The sequence below is a fragment of the Ananas comosus genome, linkage group 1, assembly GCF_001540865.1.
Source record: "Ananas comosus cultivar F153 linkage group 1, ASM154086v1, whole genome shotgun sequence".
Taxonomy (NCBI): Eukaryota; Viridiplantae; Streptophyta; class Magnoliopsida; order Poales; family Bromeliaceae; genus Ananas; species Ananas comosus.
In genome coordinates, this window is record NC_033621.1 from 4,311,877 (window position 1) to 4,327,242 (window position 15,366).

A 15,366-nucleotide genomic window follows, 5' to 3' on the forward strand; every position below is an offset into this window, starting at 1 on the left:
AAAACCAAAAAATTTATTTATACAAAGAGGTTATTTTCTTATTATCTATAAATATTATAATGACATTTATTCCTAAAATTTACCCACGACCTTCCAACGAACTGTCAAAATCCCATCACGACCGTCCGTTTCACCAAACCCCGCACGTCCTTCTTAGACAAATTCCTCTCCGGACCCTCAACTTTTCGTTCCGAATCCTTCGACCCTTACTTTTTTACACTTCATGACTTCAAGGATGATATTGAGATTATTAAACCTTACAGGGAGTCGTACGTAAAAATCCCCCCAAAGTCGATCCTTCCCTTTCCTCTCTTCCCCCTCCCCCCTCTCTCTCTCTCTCTCTCCTCCTCCGAAAGCTTTTCTGGGTTCCCGTTCGGATTAGGGTTAGGGTTAAGGCTAGGGTTTCTCCGATCCCTCTCACGTTCTCGTCTTCTCCGTCTCCTCGATCTCTCCCCGCCGCTCAACGCGGCGGATGAGCCCCGGCGCTCCTTCGCGCTCGATCTGACGCGATTCGCTCCCGCGATGTTCCGATTCGAGGAGGAGAAGGTGCGGAAGTGGCGCTCGGATCCGGTCGAGGGTAGGTAGCGGAGGCGGGATCTCTAAACGTAGTTTCTCTGCTGCGGCGGCGCCGCCGCCATGGCCGACATGTCGTCCATAATCCCGGCGTCGGTTATCCGGAACCTCTCCGATAAGCTCTACGAGAAGCGGAAGAATGCGGCGCTCGAGGTACTCATCCATCCTTCTTCTGATGATTAGGGCTCCGTTTGGGGGGATATTTGTTGGGTTTTGATCTGAATTTGGGGGTAACATTGGTGGTGGACGACAACAGATTGAGGGCATCGTGAAGCAGCTTGCGGTCGCAGGGGAGCATGAGAAGATATCGGCCGTGATTAATCTGTTGACGACGGAATTCACCAATTCCCCGCAGGCGAATCATAGGAAGGTTCGTTGTTGATGGTTTTTCTTTAGAATCTGAGGTGGCTATTAGAATGATATATATCATTTTCTTTGGTGTTTCTGATGATTTTTAGTGGATTTGATTTTATAAAAAAATGTTAAATTTGTATTTTCTATTATTATAGGGTGGATTAATTGGGTTAGCCGCAGCAACTGTTGGTTTGACAAAAGAAGCAGGGATATATCTTGAGGTTAGTGGACAAAATATGACTTATACAGGCTTACGGAGCTTCTTTGAAATGATTTGTGGAGCAACTGATGAAGTTGGACCACTTTTGGCGAAATTTGTTTACTAGCAAGTGTTTATACTGTTGTAAGTGCTAATTGTTTGCATCAAGAACAAGAAAACTGTCATGATTTTATTAAAAGGCTAAGTCGAACAAATGCATGTATATTCAAATTAGATGCTGTCGGATATATACATCAAGGGAATGTTGGCGAAAACTGTGGAGCCTACTTAAACTATGAAACCATGCTTTCTAAAAGTTCAATTGTAATATTCAAGTAATTAAAAGAACCTGTTGTGGGACTCATATGGTTTTTAAATCTTTCTCAAATGGATAAAATGCAATTATTTTGAATCAGAATTCTACTGTATTTATTATGAAGTGCACCCTACAATCCATTCAAATATTTGGATTCCTCTAATATTCCAATCTTATTAACTCATTTATGAAGAAAAACCTATTATCCTAATTATATAATTAGAATTTTAATCTCCCTTAAAATTAAATCTAGTTTCTGCATACTGAACTCAGTGGCCATAATTCGGAAGCAATACATGAATCTTCCATTAGTGAGCTAATCCTCTAAGAAAACAAACCTGCCAAAACCGTACAACTCAATCAGAGTTCAACTAGAACCAAATAAAAACACAATGGAATAAATAAAAGTGAAATAAAAAATTCAAATCAAAACGTCATCAAATTTTCTTGGCTGCATCATACTACTATATGATTTCTTCTTTTTTTTTTAAGCTGTGCTTTACAAGTGTGTTCATGTATTCTTTTCTTTTTCAACATTAAAGTGTGAGAGTGGTGCTAATAACCTCTAAACATTTAAAAGAAATATATTGATTTGCCCTACAACTGAAGGTTGCTTGATTCGCATCTTGGATATGAATTTTCTTGACGTTCAGATGAAATTCTGTCTCTAGCTGGAAAAGGTTATCCTCCTGTGGGAACGGATTAGAGTTTCCATATAGCAAGGAACTAGGTGCCTTATAAAGAAAATCTGGAATTTGACCGCAGTTAACTTCTTCAATTCCATTAGATCATTATGGACAAAATTGTTAAATTGTAAATCTGGTTGCAATGAGTACTCTGTGACTCTAATGTCAACGTCCTTCTCAATTGCTTTCTAATTAGCACGGTTGTGCTTTGTCTACCATGCAGAAAGAAGGGTGCTTATGCATATTTCCAATCATAATTGATGTTTGTGGTGAATCATTTTGTTGGATTAATTTGTTCTTCCATCTTTTAAGGTTATTCAACACGAGGATTACTTAATCTTTGTAATATGCCTAGCTCAACTTATTGGGTAGTTTAGGTGACTGCTTTTGATGTTATCGATAAAATAGTTTGCGCAGGATTAGACCTTCGTAAATAGCTATTTAAGAAGTACATAGTTACTCTGGACATTGTGCATTTGACATTCTAATGGAAGTTGTAATTTTGATCTATTATTTTATTGGTTCAGCATTGTTGAGCCTACTTTTGTCTAGGTATTAATATAAGGTTATGCATATTGTGACTTGCTATAGATCCAGCACTCAGAGAAGCCTCATTTTCCATTCTGGATTTCTTATAATCTTTAATTAGAGGATCCTGTTCTTTTTGAATTTGAAATATCTTAAGTTACTTTCAAAAATATTTTATTCATTCAACAAAGTATGAACTGAAGCACTTTTAGCCTTTTGAGTACTATGTTAGCCATATTTTGTTTGTCCCTTTTCTGGAAGCTAAATTTTGCTAAGAAGCATAAACATACATGAAGAGAATTCATTTTGCAGAAATGACAATTATTGAGGCGGTTTCCAATATATGAGAGTCAACTCCATTTCGAAATAAATTTTGAGCCAACATGACCCCATAATGAGGCAACACTGTGAGATAGTGACTGCTGAAGATTGTGTGTTGGTTATATCCCTGTTCAGTACCCTTTATGGGCAATGTGAAATTTTTGTCGATGACGAACTTCTATAAAGCTTGGTTAAATAGGAAGCCAATGTTTGGGCCGGATAGTGAGATCATAGAGTGAGAGATGAATAAATAAATAAGGTGAGATCAAAGTCAATTATAAAACTTACTCTGCTCATAGTCTTTAATGTTTAGGTTATAACCCATCTAGAAGATGGACCTCAAAAACTCGCTGTTACTTCTAGGACCTCAAAAACTCGCTGTTATAGTCTTGATGTTTTGATTTTTTGTTATTACCTTCAAGTACTACTTTTCTTTGGCCAGATTGGTTTACCTCAGATGGATCAATTACTAAATGGAGGTGTTCAATGCTGCAGGCCTATTGAAGAGCCCTATTTTGAGCCAGCCCTTATTCATCGTCTAAAATTCACTTTATTCTTGAAACGCATAAACTTAACCATTATTCTTGGAGCCTTTAAGCCATAGTCCTAGTACTAATTGAATCTTTTATATGTTGGTATGGCCTGTTCGGCCCTACTGTAGGGCACAGTGCTGGTGATGAAGTGCTGTCTGAGTACTACCTTTAGAAGAAGCATTATAATAAAATCCCTTCAACTGATTCTCTTAACAGCAGAAGTGGAAATGCTAAATAGAGCTTGTACTTTTGAGCTGCGCAATCTCATTTTTGACCCACTGTAGTAGAATCACTGGACTTCTCTGTTTGTCAAATGCTCTATTAGAAGTGACTGTTACTGGAAACAAAATAAAAAATGGCAAAAAACAGGCACATAGTTAACATCGGATGTTTCAAGATAAATATTTTTATGCATCTGAAAAATTAATATGACGGTTTGATATGGTTTATTAAGCTATCAAGCTTCTAAAAGCAGCATAGGGCTATTATCTCGCATAAATTGACAATTCCAAACTTTATAGGTTTGGACTATTCCTCTGATAATTCGGAGGGAATGAAGAACTTAATACACAAGAAGAGAGGCTAGTGAGCGAGTTATTGGACCTGATTACATATGAAGTACTTATTAAATAACCACCAGTGTTTTAAATAACGGCCGCTATAGCAGATTTTATGTGCTACCGCTATACTATGATATGTAAAGCGGTATATAGTGGATCGGGTTCATAGCGGCCGCTTTAGCGGCATAGGGTCCGATAAAGCGGCCGCTATAAAGCGGTCGGAAAGCGGGCGGTATGAGTCCAAATCTTTAAAAAGTGCAAACGGGTTAAAAGAATGATTAAATTGTTAATGGATTATAGATTTTCAAGTTTTATGTTTTTTTGGTTTGCTAAATATTTTAAAGTTAATCTTAAATTCTTAATAGATAATGACATTAAATATATATAAGCTTGCAATACTAAAAAAAAGAATGATTAGTTGTCTTTTCTTCAAAATTATATGTATATTTTTTATAAGAAACATAAACATATTAAATTTACTTTTATGAAACCTGCTATGGGTTCATAGCACCTGCTATGGCGCTCGCTATCCGCTTTCCGCTATGAGACTTTGCAAATGCTATGTACCCGCTATCCACTATTTACAATCTTGATAACCGCCAACTGGATGATAACCTTTTTCCTGTGATTTATGGACAATTATATTTTGATATACAATAACTCTTTCTTTGTAAAACTACACTTGTCCATAAGGTTCTTCAACTATTTATATCTGTGATTTGAGTTTTGTCTAACGTCTGTAATTTGTGTAGTAATCCATTTTTCTGTTTTTTTTTTTTTTTAACTTCATTAAGTTAAGCTTTAAGCGGAATTTCTTTATCTGATTCATTTTGTAATCACCAAATGCCAGCAAATTGTACCGCCTGTGATTAATTCCTTTCGCGACCAAGACAGCAGAGTTCGATATTATGCCTGTGAAGCACTTTATAACATAGCAAAGGTGAGTATAATTGATTTAATATCTTTAACTAGAGGTTATAACTCTAATATGGATAGGGGCCAAAATTGTGATTCCAGTCTTTCTATAAGAGGGAGAGGTTTTGTAGGTCTTGCCCTCAGTTTCTGCTCTTTTTTGGGAGCTTGAGCACGTGAACCTTTTTGATTTCTTTAATTTATTAAAGATGGTTTTGCTTGCATTCTCTGTATTTTAATAGATATTAATTATTTACTTTCATTTTTGCTAGGTTGTAAGAGGAGATTTCATCGTTTACTTTAATAAGATATTTGATGCACTATGTAAGCTTTCAGCAGACTCTGATGGCAATGTACAAAGTGCTGCTCATCTTCTTGATAGGCTTGTGAAGGTAAAATTTTCATTGACTTGCTTTCTTGAGGGAGAGTATTTGAAATGGTATTTTCTTGTCTTATAACTTGTTTTAAATGCGTTACCCAGGATATTGTAACCGAGAGTGATCAATTCAGGTGTGTCATCCTGTCCTTTAAATTATGGTTTTAAAATGTCTGTACTTGTTTGTATCCATAGTTTGTTGGACTATATTCTCTTTTCACTCTCTTTCAGCATAGAGGAATTTATACCACTTCTAAGAGAACGTATGAATGTACTCAACCCATATGTGAGGCAATTTTTGGTGGGATGGATTACTGTATTGGATAGTGTTCCAGATATTGATATGCTCGGTTTTCTTCCTGATTTTCTTGATGGTAATATTCTCAAAATAAAGCTTAATAAACTATTTTCACTTCTACATTGAAAAATGGCTTTATCTTTCATGACTTGCAAATTCTACGCAGGTTTGTTTAATATGTTAAGTGATAACAGCCATGAGATACGGCAACAAGCTGATTCCGCACTTTCTGAGTTTCTCCAAGAAATAAAAAGTTCTCCAGTAAGTTTTTCTTGAATTTTATGATGTTAACATACAGTAGTTGTTTCTTCAAATAACTTTCTTCTTTCATCTACTTCTTAGAATACATGGACATGCAATATCTTATTCTGAAAAGGATGTCTCTCTTACCGACGCTTAAATATTCTTGTTTACCTTGGGAGTACAAAATCACATTTTCTTGATTTCTGACTGAATTAGTCTTGTTGTGAAGACTGTAGATTATGGTCGTATGGCTGAAATATTGGTACAGAGGGCACGCTCTCTTGATGCATTCACTAGATTGACAGCCATAACTTGGGTAAGTTGTGACTTAAGCTTTGTTTGAACTAGTTTTCATAGTATCTTGCTTTTTGAAGTTAAAATAAGCACGTGCTATTTTTTTTCAATGATCTGGAAAATTTTTTAGATTATTCATATGTTCTGAAATTTGCAGATAAATGAATTTGTAAAACTTGGGGGAGACCAACTTGTACCTTACTACGCTGATATTTTAGGAGCTATATTACCTTGTGTATCAGATAAAGAGGAGAAGATACGAGCGGTAAATCATATTTCTTTAGTTGCATTAGCAGCAGCGACATTAGTTGCTATACCAGTTTGACACTATTTACGCTTAATTTTTAGGTTGCTCGTGAAACCAATGAAGAACTACGAGCCATTCGAAATGATCCTCCTGAGGGATTTGATATAGGAGCTATCCTCTCTATTGCAAGGAGGTGGGGTTTTTCTTTTTTCCTTTTTTCTCTTTTCTCTTCTAATCTTAACCTAGAAATAACTAGGTCAAACATTTCTTTTCTCCAGTAGTTAGGTTAATATAGTCTTTTTGCAGAAAGATAGAAAGGATTCGCTGTTTTGTACTATGGTATATACTTCTGCAGTCCATCTAACATCTTGGATGATTTGTTGGCTAAATCACATTTTGATGATGCCATGATTCTTTGTTCAGGGAATTAACGAGTGAATGGGAGGCTACTCGAATAGAGTCTTTGCATTGGATTTCAACACTTTTGGCTAGATATCGAGCTGAGGTAACTTTTCTTCAGCTACTTTTTATTTGTTTACATGCTTGTAGTTTAATCCATTTATTTAGAATGTACCAGTCGTCGTTCTCTTTATGTAGCAAATACATTTCTCTTTTTGTGTTGAGAAGCTTCATACAGTAAACCAAAAAAAATTGCTACTTAAATATCTTAATGTTAAAAATTGCCTTTTGTTTTATTATGATCCGGTTTGAATCATGAATTATGCACAAATGTTATCAATGTTAAGGAAATTAAGAACATAAAATATGTTTTATTGCAGGGAAGCAACTGTGAATTCCTTGGTTAGGATAGATGAATATAGATTGACAATAGAAATTCTTACTTGTACTTTTTAATTAATCTACAGCTATCTGAAATAACATTGGAAAAATGTTATTATGAAAAGAAAATTAAACTTACTAGATTGGATTAGTTCTCTTTCCAATTATATTATTTTAGAAAGAATATGTAACGATAAGCATAAGTTGGACTTGTGCATGTATTGCACTTGGTTTGTCTGCATTATTTCAGATGCTAGTTTTGAGTTTCATTGACATGCATGAAACAGGTTTTAGCATACTTGGATGAAATCTTTGGTTCACTTTTGAGTGCACTTTCAGACCCTTCAGATGAGGTAAATACTTCATTCACTATTATTGTTGTGCTTTGTGTCTCGAGAAATCAGTGTGAATATAATGAACTGCTTGAAAGTCAGATTATGTTAAATCTTGTTGCTTTTAGGGCTTCATTATTGATGTTTAAGCATAACTGAGGGTTGCATGTATTTGCATGATTGCATACCTGACTATCAATTCGGAGTGTGCTTGACCAATTACCGAATAATTTATTTTCAAGTAAATGTCAGTTGGTTACTTTTATGCTCATATATTAGATTTGATGTAGTGTTTAATGCAGTGAGACATGTGATGTAGAATATTTCAGCCTCATCGTCATTGGTACTTATGATTTATTGTATGATCCCATTTTGTTAAAGTGGTTAGAAGCTTCAATATATGTGAGGTGGCTGTTTCTCCAAGCTAGTTGGTGGAGCTAATCATTTGACTGGGTCCATCTGACTGGGCCTATTGAGATAAAACTGTAGGAATATAACTTTTCAGTGATCATTTGTCACGTTATTGCTGTTATATTATGTACAATATTGTTCCCAATGTATTATTCACTCTATAATATGATGTTGCGTCCGACTTTCCATATGCAATGATTGGAGTCTGGTTGACTGGAGCAATCTTGACTCATCCAGCTTGAGATACTGGATCTAGGCAAGTTTATGTTTTGGTGTTGTAGAGAAAAAGCAACAATAGAGAGAGTTTCCAACTTAAAATATTCTCCTTATCCATTTATTTTCAGAAATAACTGTGGATATCTGTGTTGATTGTTTGCCGTTAAATGATGAGCAATTTTATGCCACATGTACTGTTAATCTTTAATTCGGCAGTTTGCTATTCCTTATGGCGTCTTTACCCACTTCTACAATATTTGTGTTTACTTTGTATGGCTTTTGTTCCTTTCTATTCACCAAACTTAAAATGTGATCAAATTGCTTCTTTACATCTCTGGTCTATCCTTTGATACGTTTTTACCTTTCCAAAATTATGGTCATTCCTTTTTTTCCTTTTCTAATGAGCACTTGTGTGAGGTAGTGGAGGTCAAATATACATGTAATGACTGTATATGCTTATAAAATTGCATTACCAATTTTAATAAGAACGTGCTGTATATAGAGAACTGGATTTAAGAGGAACAAATTTTCTGTTCTACACTATATAACTGACAATCAGCTTATTTAAATATGTTCTTTACTTTCTTTTGTCTTTTTATTGTTCTTATATCTTTTCACGCTGTTCAAACCTTAGAAATTTTATGATGCAGCGTAGTTACTTATTTGGAATGAATACCAATTTTGGAATGAACGCATTCATGGGCTTCATTTTAATTTAAAAAGACTCATTTTGGAATGAACACCTCAACTTTTAATTTTTGTCATAATGCCCTTTGACTTCTGGTCATTTGTTTTGAGTTGTTCAGTCAACTGAATTTGGGATCCCATTAAGATAAATAGCTCAACCTCTCTTCTGTTTGTTAATATGTAATGGTGAACAACTTGAGGTGATGTTAATTTTAACACGACCCCCAATTTAGCTAAAGGGGCTAATTCAAATTCAACGTGAAAAAAATAATTTGAGGGGGGTTTCAATTGAAAAGAAAAGTTTTGAGGGAAATGGGCTATAGTTCTGTGGCTCTTCCCTCGTTTTATCCTTGTCTCTATACAACAGCTGCGAGCATCTTATGAAGTTTCTAATATACAACAATGGGATAGTATTGCTCGGGAAATGTTTAATACGCTTCTTTAGTCTTCATTGCATTGTTGCTATTTTTACTATTTCACTGGATGCGCTAATGTTTGCAGGTGGTTTTGCTAGTTCTGGAAGTGCATGCCTGCATAGCTAAAGAATCTCATCACTTTCACGATCTCATTTCATACTTAATCCAGAACTTCCACAACGATCATGTGCTTCTGGAGAAGTAGGTGTTCTTCTGCATACACAGCAACTGTTTTGCCATTGTTTATCTTTCGGCCCTTCTTTTGGTTGTTTATATAGTTATCTAAGTAGAGCAGCTGAGTGTAAGATGTATCTATCTATAAATTCTTCTGTTATCTTTCTAGGCGTGGTGCCTTGATAGTGCGGAGACTTTGTGTTCTTTTGGATGCTGTGAGAGTTTACAAAGAATTCTCAAAAATTCTTGGGAGCGAAGCTGACTTGGATTTTGCATCTACAATGGTTCAGGTTTATACCATTGCTTAGACTGTTCCATTATCATATTTGCAGTAGAAATCTAGTAATACTTTTTTTCATTCATATTTTAGGCTCTCAATTTAATTTTACTCACTTCATCTGAATTGGCTGAGCTGCGTTTTCTACTCAAGCAATCTTTGGTGAACCCTTCTGGCAAAGATTTGTTTATATCTTTGTATGCTTCATGGTGCCATTCCCCAATGGCAACAATTAGTTTGTGTCTACTAGCTCAGGTGAGCATTTGCTCCGTTGATACTTGTTTACCTTGCTCATAGTTCATTACTTTAACTTTTCATTTTTTTGATGTTTTGCTATTTCTACTCAAAGGCATATCAACATGCGAGCTCCGTAATTCAGTCATTAGGGGAAGAAGACATAAATGTAAAATTTTTGGTACAGCTAGATAAGTTGATCCGCTTGCTGGAGACTCCGATCTTTGCTTACATACGACTGCAGGTAGATATTCTCTTTCTGATCTATTCTCTGTTTTGTTTATTTTCGTTGTAGTCTGAAAATGAAAAGAGCGTATAGTCGCATATGAAAAGATAAGGAGATAGGAGGCAGTGAAGTGACTAGAATTAATTAATGATCTATCACAGCTGAAGGTTGTAGTAATTTGGTTCACATTGTTTGATTAATTGATTTGAACGCCTTATGAGATATGTGTTAACATGAAAAGGCCAATCTGCATACTCTTGTTCTCCATGATTATGATGCTGACAAAATGTGTATGTTAGGATCTAAACTTAATGCATGCTATGAGCATTAAAGATTGAAATATGGCGTGGACGTAGATAACTACTTGAGGTCTTTTCAGTTACACAGGAGTTAATCACCACATAACAATTGTTGTTTGGCGATTATAGATAACTGAAGAGTTATTTTTGAGGAGAGAAGTAGCAGAGATAGAAAAAAATAATGGGCTGTGGATAATGTACCAATTGAGACCTTTCAAAATTTTCTTTGAATGCAAAATAAATTAGATCTGTGGTGCGCTTGAAACTTGCCTACATGGCATATTTCCCTATATGCTTTGGTTTGGACATTGTGAAAGCACAAACAAAAGATTTGTTATGTAGCTTTTCTTGTGGCCAGTTTACCTTAGCTATTTATATCACAAAACATTAGTAGCGTAAGCACCATTTGTTTTCTTCTTTTATTGATCTTTTTAAGTAAATTGAGTTGAACATATGTTTAGTTGCATTTTTTTTTTTTGTTATGTTTTATTATGGAAATGCTTCTTATTTTGATTCTTTCTCTTTTGGAAAGAAACATTTATGAACAAAACAATAAAACTTGTGCCCCTTGGGAGCATTCAATTTGCTCGTCCTTAAATGATATGAACTTCTGTATGTAGTTGTTGGCTTTATCTGCCAAAAACTATTATCTGCTTTTAGTTTTTTCTGGCTTTTCTTCTTATGTTACAGTGCAACCTGTATAACATGTTTCTGTGTAACATGTTACCTTTGAAGTAACGAGTCCTGTTTAATTATTTGCCATTGTCAGCTTTTTATCTTTATTTTCTTGTGATAAGCAAAAGTTTCTGGTGATCTGTTGTGGTCGCTACTTTTTTATATCAAAGAAATTTTCTTGTGCTTCTATATCTTTATTGTTAGTTGCAGTTTTCTCATTTTATTATTGTGGTTAATTTCTCAGAGGCTTCTTTTAGGTTATGCTGTTTATTTTATTCCCTTCCTGCTGCTGCTTCTTCAGAACTGCTAGATACTCTTCCACTACTTTGTGTTTCAAATGGTCAACTTTCAGATAGAGGCGGCCTTGCCTAAGACAGCTGAATGAATGGAATAAACTCATGTATAACCAAATTAATTGAAGAACTAGTTTTCTTTTTGTTGATTTTGCTTTATCTACCTACTGATATCATAAAACGTAACTTGCCTAGTGTTAATCCAGATTGACGGGGAACCTTGACCCCTGGGGATGGGGAACCCTGTGGGAACACAAGTGACGAGAACGCCCCCAGTTGCTGTCACCATGCTTGTTCGTTGCATTGCCCTATAGATTTTACCGTCATCTAGTTGATTACATAATTAGACTTTTAGTCTTCATGTGGCTGTTTTGGCTATCATGGATAATCAAACAACTTTCCATTAGCTCCACTCCATAGCAATTTTATATAGATTTTCTGCGCTTTTCGGTCTCTTCTTTTTGGTTTTATATCCGACTTCAAAATACAATGGATTACGGGGTCTCAAACTTTCATTATCATATCTGATACTAAAAACTCCTAGTGGGAAGATGTGTTTAAGGATTATTCAATTTTAGAGGGCCATGAGAAGACTTGAGAAATTGCCAACTTATTGTCTTCTTTCATTGAAGTAACTGCTATCAATTTTGTAGCCTTTTCCCCCTTTCATAAAGCTGTCTTTTTCAATTTCTGCAGCTTCTTGAGCCTGGAAAACACACATGGCTGTTAAAATCTCTATATGGCCTTTTGATGTTGCTGCCTCAGGTAACAGTTTCATTGTTTTAGTCCACTTTGGGTTTCTACTTTTCATGAGCTGTTAGCCTGTAAAAAAAGAAGTATTTGAACATTATTATGAAAGGTGTTATGCAGGGTGTATAGCAGTATTTATAAGAATATGGACCAGCCATATTCATATGTATAAGATTGTTGCATGTGTTTAAAGGTCTTCCTCCTTTTAATCAAGTTTCTTTTATTTTTACTTGATTCACAAAATTTATAACCATTATAGACATACTATTTGTTGCCTATACATATTACAGATGATTCTTTGACCTATGGGAAGTAAGAGTTTAACTTGGAAACTTCAGAGCTAACTTCAATATTTAAAAATCTTTCTTGTTTGAGGGCTCACTAGAGCTGGTAGGTTTATAGAAGGTCACCTGCTCCTGTTGAAGAGGAGTGGAGCAATAGCTATAGGCTGTAATTTCCTTTAGTTATTATATTAACATGGACCCTCTAGAAAACACGTATTGCTATTCTGAAGTTACGTCGGCCAAGAGAGAGGACTCTGGATATGTTGAGGGCACTGTAGTCTCCCATTTATTATGTATTGCTCTGGATTCCTCATGAAAATTATTACTATATATTAGGGAATACTGCTCTTAAAATGATCTTTGAATAATGGTTTCACTGTAAGAAGTGCAACATGTAATATGACAAGAATTGTCAGATTATGTTTTTCTTTTTAATTGGGTCAGTTCATTTTAGTCACCTAGCATGTATATTAACTATCTGAAAAACAGAAAGAGTATGTTGTAAAGCCAATAACATGCTGATTCTAATTACTTTCTTCTTTGCATTCTGCTTTATGATTGCTCTATCCATTTTGCAGCAAAGTGCGGCCTTCAAGATCTTGCGGACCCGATTGAAGACTGTTCCTTCTTTTGCATTGAGTACTGAGAATCTTAAGCGGACTTCATCTGAAAATCCGTACTCTCAGATCTTACAGATAGCAGATGAAAGCAACCGGAACCAAGATGTTGCCAGTACTTCTCATGCCATTGACTTTCCAGCTCGGCTGCAGCAGTTTGTCCACATGCAGCAACTGCATCGAGCACATACGAAATTTCGGCAGCAATCCCGCAATGCAGCCTACTCAACACTATCACAGGTACAGAGGCTTGCTTAATGTTGTTAGCATAGCATTGCTCTTGAGGTTTTCTTGGCAACTATAATTGATGGAATTTTTGTTTTTAGTAAACTTTTTAAGTACAGGGGTTGGAAAAGTAAATTCATCCCTAACTGCCTACTGTTAATTGCTATACTACTCTTTGAGTGGATATTTTGGATTTGGTCCTCTTTTTTTAAAAAATCTTCTTGTGACAAACAACATGAATAATTTGCCATCGACCAATTATGTATTTGTATTTTATATATATATACTTTTATGAGTATTGGCTCCTTTAGATTTATTCCATCGATCATTTTCACCCATTAGATCATACTATTCAACCAACTACCCACTCAACCCTAGGGGACTACTATCATTCTAAGTAGGGACAACCATAATCCTAACCACACATCCCATCAATTAACGTTTAAAAATTTATGAGTACAAGGAGTTCTATACTCATAAGAGTATAGTAGCCCCCGCCTATATATATATATATATATATATATATATATATATATATATATATATAACAACCATTAGTTATATGAAAGCCAAAATTGCCTCTAATCCCTGTAAACTCATTTAGGCATTCAAAAAAGACGGAAAGACTTTGTATTCTTAAGAAGGTCACTTAATCGGAAGGTCTTAACAGCTGTTATAGGAAAAAAAATAGCTAATATAGGGAGGAGGTGGTAGAGTGGAACAGATCGATATTTAACTTTGTTATTTCCTTTTCACCATCTGTAAACACAGTAATAACACTTTATGTGGGAGCCTGTGCATTGTTTTTCTCTTTGTTATTGTTCTTTTCAGAGAATTAACAAGCTGATATTTTCGGTTCTACCAAAATTCTTTTTTATTTTATTAAGCTGTAACCCGTGACTTACATTTTTCATCATCTTCTTAGCATACAAAAATTTAAAAGAAACAATACAGTGATGGCTTTTAATCGCAGGAAATACAAAGATCTGAGGAAACAAAGCAATCTTTGCCACTTCCTGAGATCAATCGGCCCCCTTCATGATCACCGTGGGGCATACCTGGACAGTTGCAGCATTAATTGTTGTTGGTAATATTTTGGGTCTTCTTCTTTTAGTCCATATAGCACAAACCTCAACGTCCGAAATTTTATCTACTATGGATTATCTTCAAAGGGGGGGGTGTCGAGCGGGTGTTAGTTGTATATCTTATTGGCTGTTATTTTCCTTCAGATTTTGCTTTGTTGGTGGTAAGTATTCATCTGAATCCGATATGCTCGGCTCCTCATTAGCTATTCTTTTTCTTTTTCTTTTTCTTTTCTCTTCTCTACTAGTAAAATTTCTGCTCCTGTGGTTCCTGTAATTTTTGGTTTAAAGGCCATGTGAGCAGAAGTGAACGGATACGGGTGATGAGATTCAGTTGTTTTATTTTGTTCAGCTGGTTCAACAATCCCCAATAAAAGCAGGCCGTGAAATGTATTATGTTTCTTACTCTCTGTTTATGCTCTTTCCATGTTAGTGCAGTAGACCAAATAGCAAAGAAGGTTCTCAAATAACTCGAGAAGCAGAAGCAGAGCCAGAAGCCGAAATGTTCTTCTGGGTCGGGAGCTGCTGTCGGGTGCTTATAGTTTGCCTCTTTAGAACCTTCCGACCCGGTCGGGAAGCTACTAGTAGCCTGCCCTGCTACTGAAACAAGATTTGAACCTGCATGGTTTGCATTGAATTGATAAGAATTTGAGCTGCTAGTACTCCTAACATGTCAATGATAGTGTTCTGGGAGAAATGGCAGTATGTTAGCAAGACTTGCTGGGTTTTTGATGGAAAACTCATTGAACCGTTTCCATGGAAGAGGCATCCGCAACACGTTGTTGTAGCCCGTATAAGCTTTGGTGGGGCGCTACAGTCATAAAAGTTTTGCTTTATTTCCCTGCAACTTCCTGATGATTTGGTAACTTTTGACGACAACACAGAGATGTTGAAATGTTCCCCGGCAACACCCGTGCTATTGAATTGGTTTGACCTGTGCTATTGAAT

The 15,366-nt window shown here is 35.7% G+C and overlaps 1 protein-coding gene across 3 annotated transcripts; it reads left to right on the forward strand.

Moving 5' to 3' along the window:
• On the forward strand, nt 287-14,819 carry LOC109711158 (protein VAC14 homolog). Of its 3 annotated transcripts, XM_020234082.1 has the most exons (20): nt 292-726; nt 830-943; nt 1,083-1,148; nt 4,921-5,010; nt 5,255-5,374; nt 5,464-5,492; nt 5,590-5,732; nt 5,823-5,917; nt 6,129-6,215; nt 6,351-6,458; nt 6,542-6,633; nt 6,864-6,945; nt 7,508-7,573; nt 9,368-9,483; nt 9,626-9,746; nt 9,827-9,988; nt 10,083-10,211; nt 12,157-12,225; nt 13,073-13,351; nt 14,310-14,819. In XM_020234082.1, the coding sequence occupies exons 1-20, from the start codon at nt 637-639 to the stop codon at nt 14,376-14,378; spliced, it is 2,127 nt and encodes a 708-aa protein (XP_020089671.1). In that variant the 5' UTR covers nt 292-636; the 3' UTR covers nt 14,379-14,819. The 3 variants fall into 3 exon arrangements, with proteins under 3 accessions (XP_020089677.1, XP_020089685.1, XP_020089671.1); XM_020234088.1 differs by lacking the exons at nt 12,157-12,225; nt 13,073-13,351; nt 14,310-14,819 and adding an exon at nt 11,425-11,654 and having other exon boundaries at nt 287-726; XM_020234096.1 differs by lacking the exons at nt 12,157-12,225; nt 13,073-13,351; nt 14,310-14,819 and adding an exon at nt 11,412-11,653 and having other exon boundaries at nt 288-726.

Coding starts and splice junctions, on each gene's coding strand:
- LOC109711158 (XM_020234082.1), top strand. CDS start 637: ATGGCCGACATGTCGTCCATAATCCCGGCGTCGGTTATCCGGAACCTC. Junction 6,634..6,863: donor ATCCTCTCTATTGCAAGGAG/GTGGGGTTTTTC, acceptor TTCTTTGTTCAG/GGAATTAACGAGTGAATGGG. Junction 10,212..12,156: donor TTGCTTACATACGACTGCAG/GTAGATATTCTC, acceptor CAATTTCTGCAG/CTTCTTGAGCCTGGAAAACA.